The 19,936-nt window shown below is 37.8% G+C and overlaps 1 protein-coding gene across 9 annotated transcripts in view; it reads left to right on the plus strand.

Moving 5' to 3' along the window:
- The window catches only part of TUT4 (terminal uridylyl transferase 4), a 149,590-nt gene that overhangs the window by 117,921 nt on the left and 11,733 nt on the right, over positions 1-19,936 (plus strand). For 4 of the 9 annotated variants that reach the window (XM_089922638.1, XM_022575693.3, XM_089922631.1 and 1 more), the window contains 8 exons: positions 493-570; positions 721-898; positions 1,198-1,245; positions 1,334-1,416; positions 13,373-13,488; positions 14,423-14,646; positions 15,262-15,362; positions 18,481-18,928. In XM_089922638.1, coding sequence (XP_089778764.1) covers positions 493-570; positions 721-898; positions 1,198-1,245; positions 1,334-1,416; positions 13,373-13,488; positions 14,423-14,646; positions 15,262-15,362; positions 18,481-18,928 — 1,276 coding nt within the window. The remainder of the gene's footprint in view (positions 1-492; positions 571-720; positions 899-1,197; positions 1,246-1,333; positions 1,417-13,372; positions 13,489-14,422; positions 14,647-15,261; positions 15,363-18,480; positions 18,929-19,936) is intronic. The other 5 variants (XM_022575694.3, XM_022575698.3, XM_022575695.3 and 2 more) reach the window with 3 other exon arrangements.

Consider the following 19,936-nt stretch of genomic DNA (forward strand, 5'->3'; position numbering starts at 1 on the left):
TCTGTTTTAAAAAATCAGTGTCCTGGCCCTTTTCAACCTCATCTGATACAGATAACTGATTAAAGGTACTAGAGCCCTTCCCCATAACAAATAGCTTCTTCGATTTCCTTTAAGGTGTACAATCAATAAGTATTATCTCTTATGTATTTCTGTGTCTGTGATCCTTTGATGAAAATGCTATTTTCATCTGCTTTTTCTTTAGTTTTACTTCATTAAACTTGGGCTGGATGTGTTTTGATAGCCAAATAGATAATATCAAATGTATCGTTTGGAGAGTCTGAGGTTCTTAAGATATCCTTTCCCAGCTTTGGTCTTTCAGATACATTTTATTCATTAATAACTTGACATCAGATTATACCATCTTGACTGTTTCTTTTGGAATAAGTGCTTCACTATGTCTATTATAGGTAAATTCTAAAATGATATGAGGGTATTTAGGCTTTTAGGTTGGATGGCTTGAAATCTAATAGTAGAATTGATTTTTTAATGCAGATCTTTGATGGAAAACAGATTCCACAGAGAATGGTTGATGGATGGAATGCTTTTTTCTTTGATAAAACAGAAGAACTGGTAATTTTTTCATAGTTTTTATGTTATGGAATGCCCACTGATGCATGTTAGGATTTGCATAATTTAATTTAATAATTTTACTTGGACTTGGGGGTCCATATTTTGGATAAGTATAGACATGTCTCTCTCCTTCATTTTTCTCACCTGTAGAAAAAACGTTTACCTTCACTTGGAAAGAACACAGAAACATTAGGAGAGCTTTGGTTGGGACTGCTTCGCTTCTATACTGAAGAATTTGATTTCAAAGAATATGTAATTAGCATTCGGCAGAAAAAGCTATTGACAACTTTTGAGAAGCAGTGGACATCCAAATGCATTGCTATTGAAGGTAATCATTCAGCTGATATTAATTCAGGAACAACACGAAACAGAGCAAAACAGAACAAAAAGCCAGAGTTTTATTTGGCTAGTGACGCTGAGGGGAAAACTGAAACACATTAGAATTTGGAAGATTCTTCCTCTTGGTTTTTATCAGTTTCCATCCTTTAATCTATAATTATAAAAGAATAATTTTCTGACTTTGATGGTCTGAGTTACGTAGAGTTAAACTCTAGTTATGGCTACTAACTATATTTATGTTACAACGAGCATAATTCTTAAATAAAAAATAAAATATTTCTTTTCTAGACCCTTTTGATTTGAATCATAACCTTGGTGCTGGAGTTTCTAGAAAAAGTAAGTTTTAAATATAGAAATCCCCTACTTTTAAAGCTCTTACACATTAAGGTCTGCATCTTTATTGTTTTTCTTCTTTCTTCAATAGTGACCAATTTCATCATGAAAGCATTTATCAATGGAAGGAAACTTTTTGGTACCCCCTTTTATCCACTCATTGGCAGAGAAGCTGTAAGTTTACATAATTTGAATTCTGAATCTTTTATTTTTCCTTATAGAATTTTTTTTTTTTTTTTTGTAGTACAAGAAACCTAATCCTGTTCCAAGTTGGTGTTATTTATTTGGCTGTGCCAGATCTATTTGTTCTTATTGCACTTATCATAGTCTATAGTGAGATATATATTTGCTAAATTTTGTTTATTTATTTAATCTATTTGTTAAATTCTGTATCCCCCACTAGACTATATAGCTCCATGAGGACAGGGTCCATGTCTGTAAGGTTCACCATCGTATTTCCAGTGCCTGTCACAATTTCTGGCACATAGGATGCATCAAATAAGCATTTGTTGAACAAATGCAGGTGGATAGTCAAGACTCAAGATCCTTTAATTTTGAATTTGAGGTTCTGCCTACTGCCTCTCTTCTGTCTCTAGAAATCTTGATGAAAATATAAACAGAGAGGTCAACACTGAAGTAATACTTTATTTGCTGAGGCTTCTGCTTGTAATTTTGGTGTAGCCCTTGGTAAGCTGAATTAGCATGGAACTAAGAGGATTCTTTTTGCCTGAAATGGGTGGTGTAGCGTCCCCCATTCCTCTTGGTCTTACTCTGGTTTTGGGTTGGTTTCTAATGGGAGGATGTCATAGTTTCACAGTGAAAGAAAAGAGAAGAAATCTCAAAAGAGAAACCAGGTCTCTGTTTTTGCATAATGAATATCCTTGATCTTGTTCAGTCCAGTTTCATCACTCTTTCTGGGGTTGTGGGGTAAGAAAAGCAGAAGAAATCTAGAGCTTTTTCCCCGTGGAACATTTTTGATAGTCCTGCCTAATAGGGGGTGGGGGTGATAATAATTATAATGGAAATAAAATAACAGGAAATTTGAAACAACACAAAATTCTTGCAGGAACAAAATATCTAACAAAAGGAAAATACAACAATAATTTTACTAACATATTAATTAAAATAGCAGTAAATGAAAAGCACAGTCAGATCACAACAAATCTGGTGATGCACTGATAAAGCATTTTACCTGAAAATTGTGGGAATTCTATTCGTGTGTGTATGTGCATATGTTTGGTAGGAACCTAGCAGTTTTGTGCAGTCAGACTTTTTAGTAAAATACTAATGTAGCGTCCTCGGTAAATTGGAAATGTGCTAATTTAGTCTGTGAATACAAAATTTTAGTAACTCTTAATTATTCAGTATGTTATAAGTAGTCGTCATAGATATCAAACTCTTTGGTCTTGAATGTGATTTGGTGTAAGAACCAAACATCAGTTTGGAGCCTGTCACAAAGGGCCTGTGGATCTGCCAATCATCTTTTAATCTACTTTATTCTGTTATAAAGTCAATATGTGGTATTTTATAGCTTGGATATACCAGTTTAACTATTCTCCTTTGATGGACATTTAGGTTGATATCAGTGTTATAACTGATACAGTAGAAAAATAACCTTGTTACATAGTCTTTCATGCTTATATTTTCCATAGTAAAGTTTATTCTTTCAACACATATTTAGTGAATTTCTACCATGTACCTATTTCTCTGCTATGTACTGGGATTATAACAGCATACAAAGTAGATGTGTTTCATCCCCTTAGATTCTAATGAAGATGAAGACAAGTATATTTTCTGTTCTTTCACCTTTCTTGCTCACTCGAACATTCCCACTTCAACTCTTCTTCTATTCACTAGGTCCTCTGACATATTGACACATTTTTTCCCTATCTATCAGCTATCTACTGTCTTCATTTTTTTCCCCCATTTAAACAGATTCCCTGGTACCTCCAGCATATACCTTATATTCCTTTGTACCATTGTCCTTCTTTTGCACCATTATGTGTTTAACCTTAACATGAACTCAGCCATCCACCGTCTCTCTATGCTTGGGCTAAGCACTGATGGAAAAAAATCTTAAAGCTAGGCAGTTTTATTTATATAGCACAACTATAAATTAATGTTCATCAGCCTCAACTGGACTTTCAATACTATCTGAGATTCTTACTACATTTCTTTAGTTACCTGTGTCTCGCATTCAATAAAACTATTTCAGATTTTATTTATTTTACTCAAAATTCAGTACCCATTTTGCTTTGTCCCATCTTTCTACTCTGCCTTTCTCACGCTTACATGTTTTCCCTTTGAGACAAAGATGATATTAGATAGATAGATACTCCTTCAACTTTCTGCTACCAGATCTATAAATCTGCTTACATCTTCAGATATCTCTTCTTTTTTTAAAATTTTATTTCATTTTGGAGCATAGTTGATTAACAGTGTTCCGTTAGTTTCAGGTGTACAGCAAAGTGACTCAGTTATACATATACGTGTATCTGTTCTTTTTCAGATTCTTTTCCCATTTAGGTTTTTACAGAATATTGAGCAACGTTCCCGTGTTATACAGTAGTAGGTCCTTGTACAGATACATACAGTTGGTTATCTATTTTAAATATAGCAAAGTGTACATGTCAATCCCAAACGCCCAATCTATCCTTCCCCCCGACCCTTCCTCCCCGGTAACCATAAGTTCTCTAAGTCTGTGAGTCTATTTCTGTTTTGTAAATAAGTTCATTTGTATCATTTTTAAAAGAATCTGCATATAAGCAATATCATATGATATTTGTCTTTCTCTGTCTGACTTGCTTCATTTCGTATGATAATCTCAAGGTCCATCCATGTTGCTGCAGATGGCATTATTTTGTTCTTTTTAATGGCTGAGTAATAGTCCATTATATATATGTACCACATCTTCTTCATCCATTCATCCATTGATGGACATTTAGGTTGCTTCTGTGTCTTGGCTATTGTAAATAGTGCTGCAGTGAACGTTGGGGTGCATATATCTTTTCAAATTATGTTTTTCTCCAGATATATGCCCAGGATTGGGATTGCTGGATGTTATGGTAACTCTATTTTTAGTTTCTTAAGGAACCTCCATTCTGTTCTTCATACTGGCTGTACCAATTTACATTCCCACCAACAATGTAAGAGGGTTCCCTTTTCTCTACACCTTCTGCAGCATTTATTGTTTGTGGGTTTTTTGATGATAGCCATTCTGACTGGTGTGAGGTGATACCTCATTGTAGTTTTGATTTGCATTTCTCTAATAATTAGCAATGTTGAGCATCTTTTCTTGTGCCTCTTGGCCATCTGTACGTCTTCCTTGAAGAAATGTCTGTTTAGTTTTACTGCCCATTTTTTGATTGGGTTTTTTTTAAAATTTATTTTATTTTTGGCTGCATTGGGTCTTTGTGCTGTGCATGGGCTTTCTCTAGTTGCAGTGAGCGGGAGCTACTGTTCGTGGCAGTGCACAGGCTTCTCACTGCGGTGGCTTCTCTTGTCACGGAGCACAGGCCCTAAGTGTACGGGCTTCAGTAGTTGTGGCTCATGGGCTCTAGAGCTCAGGCTTAGTAGTTGCAGCGCACAGGCTTAGTTGCTCCACAGCATGTGGGATCTTCGCGGACCAGGACTCGAACCTGTGTCCACTGCATTGGCAGGTGGATTCTTAACCACTGCACCACCAGGGAAGCCCCTTGGTTGTTTGTTTTTTTGATACTGAGCAGCATGAGCTGTTTGAAAATTTTAGCGATTAATCCCTTGTCGGTCACATCATTTGCAAATATTTTCACCCATTCTGTGGGTTGTCTTTTCATTTTGTTTATGGTTTCCTTTGCTGTGCAAAAGCTTTTGAGTTTCATTAGGTCCCATTTGTTTGTTTATTTTTTTATTTCCATTACTCTAGGAGATGGCTTGGGAAAGGTATTTCTGTGATTTATGTCAAAGAGTGTTCTGCCTATGTTTTCCTCTAAGAGTTTTATAGTATCTGGTCTTACATTTAGATCTTTAATCCATTTTGAGTTTATTTTTGTATATGGTATTAAGGAATGTTCAAATCTCATTTTTTTTACATGTAGCTGTCCAGTTTTCCCAGCACCGTTTATTGAAGAGACTGTCTTTCCTCCATCGTATAGTCTTGCCTCCTTTGTAATCAATTAATTGACCATCGGTGTGTGGGTTTATTTATGGGCTTTCTGTCCTGTTCCATTGATCTATATTTCTGTTTTTGTTCCAGTACCATACTCTTTTGATGACTGTACCTTTGTAGTATAGTCCAAAGTCAGGGATCCTGATACCTCCAGCTCCGTTTTTCTTTCTCAAGATTGCTTTGGTCATTCAGGTTCTTTTGTGTCTCCATGCAAGTCTAAAATTTTTTTGTTCTAGTTCTGTGAAAAATGCCATTGGTAATTTGATAGAGATTGCATTGAATCTGCAGATTGCCTTGGGTAGTATAGTCATTTTGACAATATTGATTATTCCAATTTAAGAACATGATATATCTCTCCATCTGTTTGTGTCATCTTTGATTTCTTTCATCAGCGTCTTACAGTTTTCGTAGGACAGGTCTTTTGTCTCTATAGGTAGGTTTATTCCTAGGTATTTTGTTCTTTTTGATGTGATGGTAAGTGGGATTGTTTATTTAATTTCTCTTTCTGATCTTTTGTTGTTAGTGTATAGAAATGCAAGAGATTTCTGTGTATTAATTTTGTATCCTGCAATTTTACCGAATTCATTGATGAGCTCTAGTAGTTTTCCGGTAGCATCTTTAGAGTTTTCTATGTGTAGTAGCATGTCATCTGCAAAAGTGACAGTTTTACTTCTTTTCCAATTTGGATTCCTTTTATTTCTTTTCCTTCTTTGATTGTCTTGGCTAGGACTTCCAAAACTATGTTGAATACAAGTGGCGAAAGTGGATATCCTTGTCTTGTTCCTGATCTTAGTGGAAATGCTTTCAGCTTTTCATGGTTGAGTATGATGTTAGCTATAGGTTTGTCATATATGGCCTTTATTATGTTGAGGTATGTTCCCTCTATGCCCACTTTCTAGAGAGTTTTTATCATAAATGGATGTTGAATTTTGTCAAAAGCTTTTTCTGCATCTTATGAGATGGTCATATGGTTTTTATTCTTCAATATGTTGATGTGGTGTATCACACTGATTGATTTGCATATACTGAAAAATCCTTGCATCCCTGGAATAAATCCCACTTGATCATGGTGTGTGATCCTTTTAATGTATTGTTGGATTTGGATTGCTAATATTTTGTTGAGGATTTTTGTGTCTATGTTCATCAGTGATATTGGCCTGTAATTTTTTTTCTGTGTGTGTGGTATCTTTGTCTGGTTTTGGTTTTAGGATGTTGGTGGCCTCATAGCATGAGTTTGGTAGTATTCCTTCTTCTGCAATTTTTTGGAATAGTTTCAGAAGGATAGGTGTTTTCTCTGTTTGATAGAATTTGCCTGTGAAGCCATCTGGTCCTGGACTTTGGTTTGTTGGGAATTTTTTATTTTATTATCATTATTTTTTAATATTTATTTATTTATTTTTGGCGGCATCGGGTCTTAGTTGAGGCACGTGGGATCTTTTGTTGCAGCGTGCCAGCTCTATTGCGGCACGTGGGCTTCTCTCTAGTTGTGGCACATGGGCTCCAGAGCATGCAGGCTCAGTAGTTGCAGCACACAGGCTCTCTAGTTGTGGCACGTGGGCTCTGTAGTTGTGGCGCACAGGCTTCAGAGCGTGTGGGTCCTGTAGTTGCAGCGTGTGGGCTTAGTTGCCCCGTGGCATGTAGAATCTTAGTTCCCCAACCAGGGATCGAACTTGCGTCCCCTGCCTTGGAAGGAAGATTCTTAACCACTGGACCACCAGCGAAGTCCCTGTTGGGAGTTTTTTAATCAGTTTCAATTTCAGTACTTGTGATTGGTCTATTCATATTTTCTATTTCTTCTTGGTTCAGTCCTGGGGGATTGTACCTTTCTAAGAATTTGTCCATTTCTTCCAGGTTGTCCATTTTATTGGCATATAGTTGCTTGTAGTAGTCTCTTATGGTCCTTTGTATTTCTGTGGTGTCTGTTGTAACTTCTCCTTTTTAATTTCTAATTTTATTGATTTGAGCCCTCTTCGTTTTTTTCTTGATGAGTCTGGCTAAAGGTTTATCAGTTTTGTTTATCTTTTCAAAGAAGCAGCATTTAGTTTCATTGATCTTTTCTGTTGTTTTCTTCTTTTCTATTTCATTTATTTCTGCTCTGATCTTTGTTGTTCCTTCCCTTCTACTAACTTTGGGTTTTGTTTGTTTTTCTCTGGTTGCTTTAGATATAAGGTTAGGTTGTTTATTTGTGATTTTTCTTGTTTCCTGAGGTAAGATTGCGTTGCTATAAACTTCCCTCTTAGAACTGCTTTTACCTGTTCCATAGGTTTTGGATCATTGTGCTTTCATTTTCATTTGACTCTAGGTATTTTTTAGTTTACTCTTTGATTTCTTCAGTGATCCATTGGTTGTTTAGTAGCATATTGTTTAGCCTCCACGAGTTTGTGTTTTTTTACAGTTTTTTTCTTATAGTTGATTCCTAATCTCATAGCATATGGTCAGAAAAGATGCTTGATATGATTTTTTTTTAATTACTTTATTTTATTTATTTTTGGCTGTCTTGGGTCTTTGTTGCTGCATGCAGGCTTTCTCTAGTTGTGGTGAGCAGGGGCTACTCTTTGTTGAGGTGCGCAGGCTTCTCATCGTGGTGGCTTCCCTTGTTGCGGAGCATGGGCTCTAGGTGTGTGGGCTTCAGTAGTTGTGGCACGCGGACCCTAGAGCGCACGGGCTTCAGTAGTTGCAGCATGTGGACTCAGTAGTTGCAACGCGCGGGGTCTAGGGATGCAGGCTTCAGTAGTTGTGGTGCATGGGCTCAGTATTTGTGGCTCATAAGCGCTAGAGCGCAGGCTCAGTAGTTGTGGTGCACAGGCTTAGTTGCTCTGCGGCATGTAGGATCTTCGTGGACCAGGGATCAAACCCAGGTCTCCTAAATTGGCGGGTGGATTCTTAACCACTGTGCCACCAGGGAAGTCCCACTTGATATGACTTTAATTTTCTTAAATTTACCGAAGCTCATTTTGTGGCCCAACTTGTGATCAGTCCTGGGGAATGTTCCATGTGCACTTGAGAAGAATGTATATTCTGCTGCTTTTGGATGGAATACTCTGTAAATATCAATTAAGTCAGTCTGGTCTAATGTGTCATTTCAGGCCTGTGTTTCCTTATTGATCTTCTGTCTGGATGATCTGTCCATTGATGGAAGTGGAGTGTTAAAGTCCCCCCCTATTATTGTGTTACTGTTGATTTCTCCTTTTATGGCTGTTAGTATTTGCCTTATACGTTGGAGTGCTCCTATGTTGGGTGCATATATATTTATAATTGTTATATTTTCTTCTTGGATTGACCCTTTGATCATTATGTAGTGTCCTTTGTCTCTTGTAACAGTGTTTATTTTAAAGCCTTTTTTGTCTGATACGAATATTGCTACTCCAGCTTTCTTTTGATTTACATTTGCATGGAATACCTTTTTCCATCCCCTCACTTTCAGTCTGTATGTGTCCCTAGATCTGAAGTGGGTCTCTTTTTTGTATCCATTCAGCCAGTCTGTTTCTTTCGGTTGGAGCATTTAATCCATTTACCTTTAAGGTAATTACTGATATGTATGTTCCTATTGCCATTTTCTTAGTTGTTTTGGATTTGTTTTTGTAGGTCTTGTTTCTTCCCTTCCTCTTTTGTTCTTTTCTCTTGTGATTGGATGACTAACTTTAGTGTTGTGTTTGGATTCTTCGTGTGTGTGTGTGTGTGTGTATCTGTTGTAGATTTTCGGTTTGCAATTACCATGAGATTTCAATTAGCAGTTTACATATAAACAAGATTGTTTTAAGTTGCTGGTCTCTTAATTTCAAATGCATTTCCAATGTCCTGCATTTGTGCTCTTTTCTTCTCACAATTGCTGGTTTTGACATCATATTTGTGTGCAGATAATTTCCTACCTTTACTTGTTTCTAGTAGTGGCCTTTTCCACTTAGAGAAGCTCCTTTAGCATTCATTGCAAAGCTGGTTTGGTGGTGCTGAATGCTGTTAGCTCTTTCTTGTCTGTAAAGCTTTTGATTTCTCCATTGAATCTGAATGAGAGCCTTGCTGGGTAGAGTATTCTTGGTTGTAGGTTCTTCCCTTTCATCACTTTAAATATATCATGCCACTCCCTTCTGGCCTGCAGAGTTTCTGCTGAGAAATCAGCTGATAACCTTATGGGAGTTTCCTTGTATGTTATTTGTTGCTTTTCCCTTGTTGCTTTTCGTATTTTTTCTTTTTCTTTAATTTTTGTCAGTTTGATTACTATGTGTCTTGGCGTGTTCCTCCTTGGGTTTATCTTGCCTGGGGCTCTCTGCCCTTCCTGGACTTGGGTGACTGTTTCCTTTCCCATATTAGGGAAGTTTTCAGCTATTATCTCTTTAAATATTTTCTCAAGTCCTTTCTGTCTCTGTTTTCCTCTGGGACCCCATAATGTGAATGTTGGTGCATTTAATGTTGTCCCAGAGGTCTCTTAGATTGTGTTCATTTCTTTTCATTCTTTTTTCTTTATTCTGTTCCATGGCAGTGATTTTCACTATTCGGTCTCCAAGCTCACTTATCTGTTCTTCTGCCTCAGTTACTCTGCTATTGATTCCTACATATTTTACATTTTTCATTTCAATTATTGTATTGTTCATCTCTGTTTGTTTGTTCTTTAGTTCTTCTAGGTCTTTGTTAAATATTTCTTGCATCTTCTCAGTCTGTGCCTCCATTCTTTTTTCAAGATCTTGGATCATCTTCACTATCATTACGCTGAATTCTTTTTCTGGTAGATTGCCTATCTCCACTTCACTTAGTTGTTCTTCTGAGGTTTTGTCTTGTTCCTTCATCTGGGGCATATTCCTCTGCTGTCTCATTTTGTCTTGACTTTCTGTGATTGCAGTTTCTGTTCTGCAGGCTGCAGGATTGTAGTTCTTCTTGCTTCTGCTGTTTGCCCTCTGGTGGATGAGGCTGTCTGAGAGGGTTGTGCAGGTTTCCTGGTGGGAGGGTCTAGTTCCTGCCCCCTTGTGGGTGGGCCTGGGTCTTGTCCCTCTAGTGGGCAGGGCTGTGCTCAGGAAGACTTTAAGTACCCTGTCTGTTGATGGGTGGGGCTGTGTTCCCATCTGTTGGTTGTTTGGCCTGAGGTGTCCCAGCACTTGAGCCTACAGGCTGTTTGGTGGGGCTAGGTCTTGGGGAGGAAATGGGGTCTCCAGGAGGGCTCATGCCAATGCGTGCTCACCAGAACTGCTGCTGCCAGTGTCTTTGTCTCCTCAGTGAGCCACAGCTGCCCCCCACCTCCTCCGGAGACCCTCCAGTACTAGCAGGTAGATCAGGCCCAGTCTCTTACGAGGTCACTGCCTTTTTCCCTGGGTCCTGGTCTGGCACGGGATCTTGTGTATGCCCTCCAAGAGTGGAGTTTCTGTTTTCCCCAGTCCTGTGGAATTCCTGCAGTCAAACCCCACTGGCTTTCAAAGACAGATTCTCGGGGGGCTCCTCCTCCCATTACCAGACCCCCAGGCTAGGAAGCCTGATGTGGGGCTCAGGACTTTTAATTCCTGTGGGAGAACTTCTGTGGTATAGTTAATTTCCAGTTTGTGGGTTGCCCACCCAGCAGGTATTGGATTTGATTTTTACCGTGATTGCACCCCTCCTACCATCTTGTTGTGGTTTCTTCTTTGTCTTTTTATGTAGGGTATCTTTTTGGGTAGGTTCCAGTGTGTTTTTTATTTTATGTTTTTGTTGATGGTTGTTCAGCAGTTGGTTGTGATTTTGGTATTTTTGTAAGAAGGGGTGAGCTCATGTCATTCTGCTCCGCCATTTTGCTGGCCAATCACCAGATATCTCTTCTTTATCAGAGACTAGTCCTTCTATATGCACTCTAGATCCATTTGTATTCTCTTTACCTTAAATCTTCAACCTCTTCATCTGTGAAAAACATTTTCAAGGATGAAATACTTAAAAATATAATTGCAGATTAGCATTAACAAATGAACATTTGCCTTCTATTTTAATGATAGGGAACACTAACTTTGAACCCCAGTTAAGCAAAATGGCTCCCCCAGAAAGTATCCTTTTTTTTCTAATTAATAAACTTATATAAAAAATTACAGTCTATTATTGTTAGTATATTTTGAAATTCTTCAATAAAAAATTTGTGAAAATTTGCTTTCTCTTTTGTTATATAAGTACCTACATAATACCTTCAATTTTACCACAGCACCTAAAATTTTAACTTTCTGGCTCTTTACAGAAGAAGTTTGCTGACCCCAGGTCTAGGCCACATTAACTAGGATGGTGGGCTGAAGAAAGAAGAATATCTAAAGAGATAGATATTCAGGAGTAGAATGGATACAACCTGGTGATTAATTAGAGGTGATGCTTTAAGGAGAATAAGTTCAGGGTGATTCCTAGGTTTCAGCCATAAGCAACTGGGTCAACTGAGAAAGGCCTTCATTTTGTCCTGTCAGAAAATATGATGATGAAAATTTTAATTAATTATATTGGTTTCATCAATAGTAAATGTATAGAATTATATTGCATCCTTTTTTAGAAATAGAACTTTACTGAGAAATAATTCATGTACTGTACAGTTCATCTATATAAAGTGAGCAATTCATTAGTTTTCAGTATATCTGCAGGATTGTGCAACCATCACTACATCTAGTTTTAGAATGTTTCGTCCTCTCTCAAGGAAACTCCTGTCCTCATTAGCAGTCAATCCTCATTCCTTTTTCGTCTCACAACTGTAGATTTGCCTACTGTGGACATTTTATGAAAATGGAATCAAAGAATATGTAGCCTTTTGTGACTGGTTTCTTTCATTTAGCAGAATGTTTTCAGGGTTCATTCATGTTGTAACGTGTATCAGTACTTCATTTTTTTTTATAGTTGAATGATATTCAGTTGTATGGTTATATTATGTTTTATTTATTCATTCCTATCAGTTTGTTGGAAATTTGAATTGTTTCTACTTTTTGGCTATTATGAGTAGTGCTGCTGTGAATATTTGTGTACAAAATCTTGCGTGGATATATGTTTTCATTTCTTTTGGATGTATAACAGTAGAATTGCTGGGTAATTTTGATAAGTTTATGTTTAACTTTCTGAGGAGCTGCCAAACTGTTTCCTAACAGAGCTGTGCTATTTTATATTCCCACCAGCAATATATGAGGGTTGCAGTTTTTCCACATCCTCACCAATACTTGTTACTGTCTTTTTTCTTTTTTAATAGCCATCCCAGTCAGTGTGTTTCTTATTACTTTTATCCCTGACATTAGATAGATTTAAGGAAGAAATCAAAGAGTGCTAAGTGGACATGTTCTCTTGCCATCCAAAGATATGGGTACTATCAGGAAAAACTAGTCTCTGTGATAGTGCAAAACTGAGGTAAAGCTTAGAAGCATAAGCAAGGTAGTAGGATAAAGCAAAAAGGAGCCTGATTCTTCTAAGACTTGGGAAAATGATTTAATTCTTATTGGTTCTCTACAGTCTTTTTAGGTATATTCTACTTTATATAGCAAATGTTATATATTATTGAAATGTTGAGTGCAAATCCAGTGATATTTTAAATAAACCAGAGGATTGATTTCTTTACATAGAGCTCTTGTAAAGAGAATGATTCCTTTCTGGAAGTAGGCTGGTGGGGCAGAAAACATGAGCTTTGTAATCAGGCAGACTTAGGTTTAAATCCTTTATCTGCTACTTACCAGCGTTTTTCTGTGGGCAAACGACTTGAATTTTCTGAGCCTCAGTTTCCTCATCTATAAAATGAACATGGAAATAATATCTACTTTCATTGAGATATTACACAAAGATGCTACAGATGAATGAGAAAATAATGTGGCTGTGTAGTGGTTAGTACTGTTAGCAGCTGTGATATTGATGATGATAATTCTGAATCTTGTTTTCATATCATGGTTTTAGTTCAATGAAATATTTGTTGATATTTATTTCCTTTTTCAAAAAATCACTTTTGCGTCTTAGTCTCCTTTCCATTTGGATTCAAAAGTTTTTAGTGATTTTTTTCCTAGTAAAGTTGTATTTTCTCCCTAGGAGTACTTCTTTGATTCCAGAGTACTAACAGATGGAGAACTGGCTCCCAATGATCGATGTTGCCGTGTGTGTGGAAAAATAGGCCACTACATGAAAGACTGCCCTAAAAGGAGAAGGTTGGCAAATGATTATGTATCAACATTGCAGGGAAAATAAATGTGAGACAAATTGAGGCTATGACTGTGTTCAGATATGTTTAAGTTGAGAAAGTTCAGGGCTTTCAGTTGAACCTTTAGGTCAATATATGTTTGAGTGGCATTTTGTGAAAGAGTGGGATTTACTTCTGGTACAGTGGTGTCTCATGATGTTTATTTGTTCATTTATTCATTAATTCACTCAGGTTTTTTTTTTTAACTGAAGAAGCATTTATTAACACCTACTGTGTGCTGGAAACTGTGCTAGAATCCAAGGGGAAGAAAAGACCAAGATATGGGGTTCTTGCTGAGGACCTCACAGTTATGAAAACCAATAATTAAAATATAATTAATTGAATCTTTGAGGTATATGCTGTGAGATTTGCCTATATAATATTTACCTTAAGGAATATACATCCTCTGTGCCCCCTGAAAATACATCTATGAAATATACTTTACTACGTTCTATATACTATGTTAATAGGCCAGGATAATCCCTTCTTTAGTCATCAAGTCTTGCCTAATATAAAGAGCTTAGAACTTTTCAGACAGAGTAAACTCCTAGTTTCCGTCACTGCTCTTTGTTAAATTTACAGAAGACACTTACCTTCTCTAAACCTCAAGTGTCTTCCTCTATAAAATGGAGATAGTAAATACCAACCTCTTGTTACAAGATTGTTAAAAGATTAAAATTTGATACTAAATAATAAATATTGATATTGTATTATAAAACTACTAGAGTACCCAGTTTCTGCCATATGAGTAGGTGTACTATAAATGTGAGAACCCTTGCCTTCAAAATGATGCATGAAATGATGGGCACATTAATCCCTTTATTGTGAGACTCTTGTATAGTTTAGTTTGTTCTATAGTTCATTCAGTTGATAAGTCCCTAGCCCCACATTATTGGTATCAGCAGTTTACTGTTTAGACTAAAGAAGAAAGACAGTGAAGAAGAGAAGGAAGGGAATGAAGAGGAGAAAGACTCCCGAGACCTTCTTGACCCCCGAGACCTCCACGACACTCGAGACTTTAGAGACCCCAGAGACCTCAGATGTTTTATCTGTGGAGATGCAGGACATGTGCGAAGGGAGTGCCCAGAGGTCAAGCTGGCCCGTCAGAGGAATAGCAGTGTGGCAGGTAAATAGAAAAGGCCAAAAATAGTTTCTGGTGGAAATAAAGTCATTTATGTTGGTGTCATTCTAAGGACCCTGATTATTCTCTATTCTAAACATAGCTGTATGATTTTGGACCTTAACAATCTATCAAAGAGAGAGAGATTTTTTGGGGAACATATAGGAGAAATTATATCTCTTCCCACTGCTTTTATGAGAGAGGGAGATCTGTTCCTGTTATGTATCACAAGGAATTTCATGAATTAGAAACCCAAATGAGAGTTTATTGAAAGAAAAAAACAAAATATAAGTGATGATTTCCAGTTATTCAGATTCTTATTGCAGAAGTTATTTTCTTAAATAAATATATTGTCTCCTTTAGAAAAGCAATATGACACTTGTTCTTGTTTCCAGGACCAGTGTATTTTTTTTTAATGCTCTAAGGATTGAGAAATGGCTTAACAAACAAGAAAAAAAATGAGTTGTTAAAAGTCCTTCACTAACATAATCATAAGTTTAAAAGTCCAAGTTTATAAAATCTCAGATTTGAGACTGTTGTACTGAAGAAGAGAGTTTATTGATTGTCGTTTCTCTGTTATTTTCTTTATCTGTTGAATTTCTTTTTGATGTCTTCTCTTAGCAGCCCAGCTGGTCCGCAATCTTGTAAATGCCCAACAAGTGGCTGGTTCAGCCCAACAACAAGGTGATCAGTCCATAAGGACTAGACAGTCCTCAGAATGTGTAAGTACTCTGCCTGTAGATGGGTTGGTCTTGGCAGGAAGATAGTACTAATTTTGGTAGGTGATAGGATCTTTCAGATTGGTAAATACAATCTTCCAGATTACACAGTGCTTTATAGAGGTGTCCTTGCTAGGCACATCAGCTAGAATGAGCATTACTTTTGGAGTAATGTAGATCTGGGTTTATATCTATGGGCAAGCTACTTAACTTCAGTGAACCTATTTCTTATTTGTAAAATAAGGTAACTACCAAATAAGGTTGTTGGCTGGATTAAAATGAGGTGATAGGGCTTCCCTGGTGGCGCAGTGGTTAAGAGTACGCCTGCTGATGCATGGGACACGGGTTTGTGCCCCGGTCCGGGAAGATCCCACATGCCGCGGAGCTGCTAGGCCCGTGAGCCATGGCCGCTGAGCCTGCGCATCCGGAACCTGTGCTCTGCAACAGGAGAGGCCACAGCAGTGAGAGGCCCGCGTACAGCAAAAAAAAAAAAAAAAAAAAAATTAGGTGATAACTTTGATGTTCTAACTTTTGCATAATGGAAGAATATGAGTACCATTAATTAAAAATAGACCCCAAAATTGAGATGTATTAAGGGTTTAGTACTGTTAGGGCAATACATGCATGGCACTTCACTTGCTTGAAATTTTGTGTGTCTTCTCATCGCTGATATGGATACCTAGTGAACTATATCCTGTGAAAGATGGAGTATTTAATTAGTGTTCAGATTCACAGGTCTATTAACTTTGCTGAGTTGCTCTAACCTTTGTCTAAATCTGTATTCACCTTGCACTTCTTAAATTAATAGTTAAATACTAACTGAATGCTTACTCTAAATCTGACACTATGCTTTTAGTGCTTCGCACGTATTATCACATTTAATCCTTTGAATGGACATGTGAAGTGGTAGGTATTGGTATGATCAAATTTTACAAATTGGGAAGCTGAGAATAAGAAAAATTAAAAGATTCAAACCCAGGTCTGTGTAGCTTCAAAGCTGTTATCTGTTAAAACATGCTAAATCTGATGTGATCTGTATTTTAGAAAAAATTCTTAGAGAATTTGAAGAGCAACAGTAGGGCTTGTCTTGGAAAAACATTTAGGAGCCCATTAACCCTACCTCAAACATTTGAATATGTACTACTATGGGCCTGACAGTTTCATAAAAGTTATATAATACAGTTATATTAACTAATATTTATTGAGTGCTGTATGCTATATATGCATTCGTTCTTCCTGTTTCTTACTAAAAATATTTTTAAAATGTTGAAAAATTATAGAAAATAATAAACATCCATGCACTACCACCAGGTTTTAACAATTCTTAATGCTTTGTTGTTTTTGGTTTGTTAAAATAATTACCCACAGTTGACAACCCCTATGCATTCCTCTTGGATGCTGTTCCCATCTTAAACTTCCTACCATCCCTTCCTTGCTACTAAAATGTATCTTCTATTCTGAATTTGGTGTTTATATTTTTGACATATATTGTTGTAGTTAATCTTCATAAAAACCTCTGATGTAGATTCTATTATTATTTATACCTTACGGGTGAAGAAGCTGAGATTTAAGTTTCTTGCATGAGGTCAGCAGGCACTTGGAACCAGAACTTGTATCCTTAGGCTCTGTCTCCAAAACCTGTGCTCTAATCACTTTCCTGTGGTGCCCCTAACTTTCATCTTCTGCTTCTAGCACTCACTTTTTTCTCACCTGAGATTTGGGTAAGAGTCTGACTAATGAACATTGCTATTTGGAGGTCTCACAAAGCACTGCAGCTTCAGCATGTCTAGAATGTAGCTTATATTTCTTTCCAACTCCCCAGGTTTGCCTCTTCCTCCTGTGTTCTCCATCTCATTGAATGATCCCGCTATCTATCTAGTTTCCTGAACTACTACTCCTCCCTCAGCCTCCACATCCAGTCAGTCACAAGGTCCTGTTGTTTCTATCTGTAAAAAATAGCTTACAACCATTTGCTTCCCTAGCCTAGGCAACCATTTCAGATTCCAATTACTTTTTTTTTTTAAAGGACATGTATTTTTGTACCTATAACCTTTAATTATGTTGTTCCCTCTAACTGAATCTTCCCTTTTCCTTATCTCTACCCTTTTATCAGACTGTTTTCTATTTATCTTGAGTCTCAGCTTAAAGGTCACTTCCTTCAGGAAGATTTCCACTTTCCTTCATCTTATCTTCCCTCCTTCTCCCAAAGTGGGTTTAGGTGTTCCTGCTCTGGGATTTCATTGTATATTATACAGTGTTTATCATAGTAATTATTATACTGTATTGTGATTGCTTATGTAAACTTTATCTGTTCCTCCTCTTTTCCCCCATTGACTTTAAGCTTTATGAGGACATACATGTTAGTATTATATTTTTAATACCTAGAACAATGCCCAGTACATAATTTTTTTAATTCTTTTTTATAAAATTACTTTTTTTATTTATTTAGTTTTTGGCTGCATTGGGTCTTCATTGCTGCCGGCAGGCTTTCTCTATTTGCGGCAAGCTGGGGCCACTCTTCGTTGTGGTGCTCAGGCTTCTCATTGCGGTGGCTTCTCTTGTTGTGGAGCATGGGCTCTAGGTGCGTGGGCTTCAGTAGTTGTGGCACACGGGCTCAGTAGTTGTGGCTCATGGGCTTAGTTGCTCCATGGCATGTGGGATCTTCCCGGACTAGGGCTCTAACCCGTGTCCCCTGCATTGGCAGGTAGATTCTTAACCACTGCACCACCAGGGAAGTCCCCGCAATACTTAATTGACACTCAGTAAATGCTTGTTGAGGAGCTGAATGAAAGTGACTCTGAGACATTTAGATGTAAATTTCTAGTTAAAATTGGAATTGTGGGTTCTACATGATGGGTATGATGTCTGGGCTCTCTTCTTTGGGCAGTGAAAAGGTTTATGAGATAAAACCTCTGTGAGAGAGGGTTTGAGAACTTTGGGAAAAACTCTACCTTCATATAAAATGAGGCTCTGTTATTATTTGTTACTATGTATATCATAGAGTTCTATTTATAATATTCTAGTAAAATAACTCCATAGTTTTATATTTTGATAATCTCTGCTTTTATAAAATTAAGATGTTTGTAAATTAATTTTAAAATGTTTTTTTTTTCCTTTGCAGTCTGATTCACCATCTTATTCTCCTCAGCCCCAGCCATTTCCACAGAACTCTTCCCAATCCACTGCCATTACCCAGCCTCCATCTCAGCCAGGATCCCAACCCAAGCTTGGCCCACCTCAGCAGGGGGCCCAGCCCCCACATCAGGTCCAGATGCCTATGTATAACTTTCCTCAGTCACCACCAGCTCAGTATTCTCCCATGCACAATATGGGATTGTTGCCAATGCACCCCCTCCAGATCCCTGCCCCATCCTGGCCTATTCACGGCCCAGTGATCCATTCTGCACCAGGCAGCGCCCCCAGCAATATTGGCCTGAACGATCCCAGCATCATCTTTGCACAGCCTGCTGCCAGACCTGTGGCAATCCCTAGCTCCTCTCATGATGGACACTGGCCTCGTACTGTGGCTCCAAATTCCCTGGTGAACAATGGTACAGTGGGAAATTCGGGTAACCCTTCCTTTTCTTCTTTTTTATCTGTCTGTCTGTAGAAAGGTTGGATGATTGGTATTATTGGTTGAACCTGGGAAGTAAATGTGAGTAAAAAGATGGCAAGCAGTATTTGTGCAGGGGCAGTATAACATTAGACAAAGAGTATAGGCTGCGGATTCAGACTGCCTGGATATGAATCCTGGCTCTGCCATTTATTATGTGGCATTGGGCAGTTGCGTAATCTATTTGTGCATTGGTTTCATCTGTAAAATAGGTGAATTAATAGCACCTAACTCACAGGGATGTTGTGAATATTAAATGAGGTAATAAACATAAATTTTAGTTATTATTTTGTTATTATTTTGAATTTTCGCTGCAGTCTTGCTTGGTGTAGGTATTACTAGCATTCATTTTACAGTTGAGGAAATTGAAGGGTTAAGTAACTCTCATCCTATCGTAATCATAGTAGATCCAAGATTTAAACCAGTTTCTTTCTTCAAAACCTGTAATCTTTGCCTTAGACCCTTAACTATCTTTTAGTAAGGAGCAATTTTTTGTTTGTTTGTTTTGTTTTTTTTCTTTTTTGGTGGTACGCGGGCCTCTCACTGTTGTGGCCTCTTGCGCAGGCCCAGCGGCCACGGCTCACGGGCCCAGCCGCTCCGTGGCATGTGGGATCTTCCCGGACCGGGGCACAAACCCGTGTCCCCTGCATCGGCAGGCGGACTCTCAACCACTGCGCCACCAGGAATCCCATAAATTAACTTTTTTTGTTTGTTTGTTTTATTTTTAATATTTATTTACTTCTCTGGCTACGTGAGGTCTTAGTTGTAGCATGCGGGCTCTTTTAGTTGCGGCATGCGGGATCTAGTTCCCTGACCAGGGATCGAACCCGGGCCCCCTACATTGGGAGCGTGGAGTCTTAACCACTGGACCACAAGGGAAGTCCCCTTATAGTAAGGAGCAACTTTTAAAAAAGAAAAAGATTAGTAGCACTTTGTAGCTTAAGAAAGAATAGTTTTTGTTTTT

This window comes from Delphinapterus leucas, chromosome 1, assembly GCF_059928025.1.
Source record: "Delphinapterus leucas isolate spDelLeu-1000000601 "Yukka" chromosome 1, BTC_Dleu_Yukka2, whole genome shotgun sequence".
Classification (NCBI taxonomy): Eukaryota; Metazoa; Chordata; class Mammalia; order Artiodactyla; family Monodontidae; genus Delphinapterus; species Delphinapterus leucas.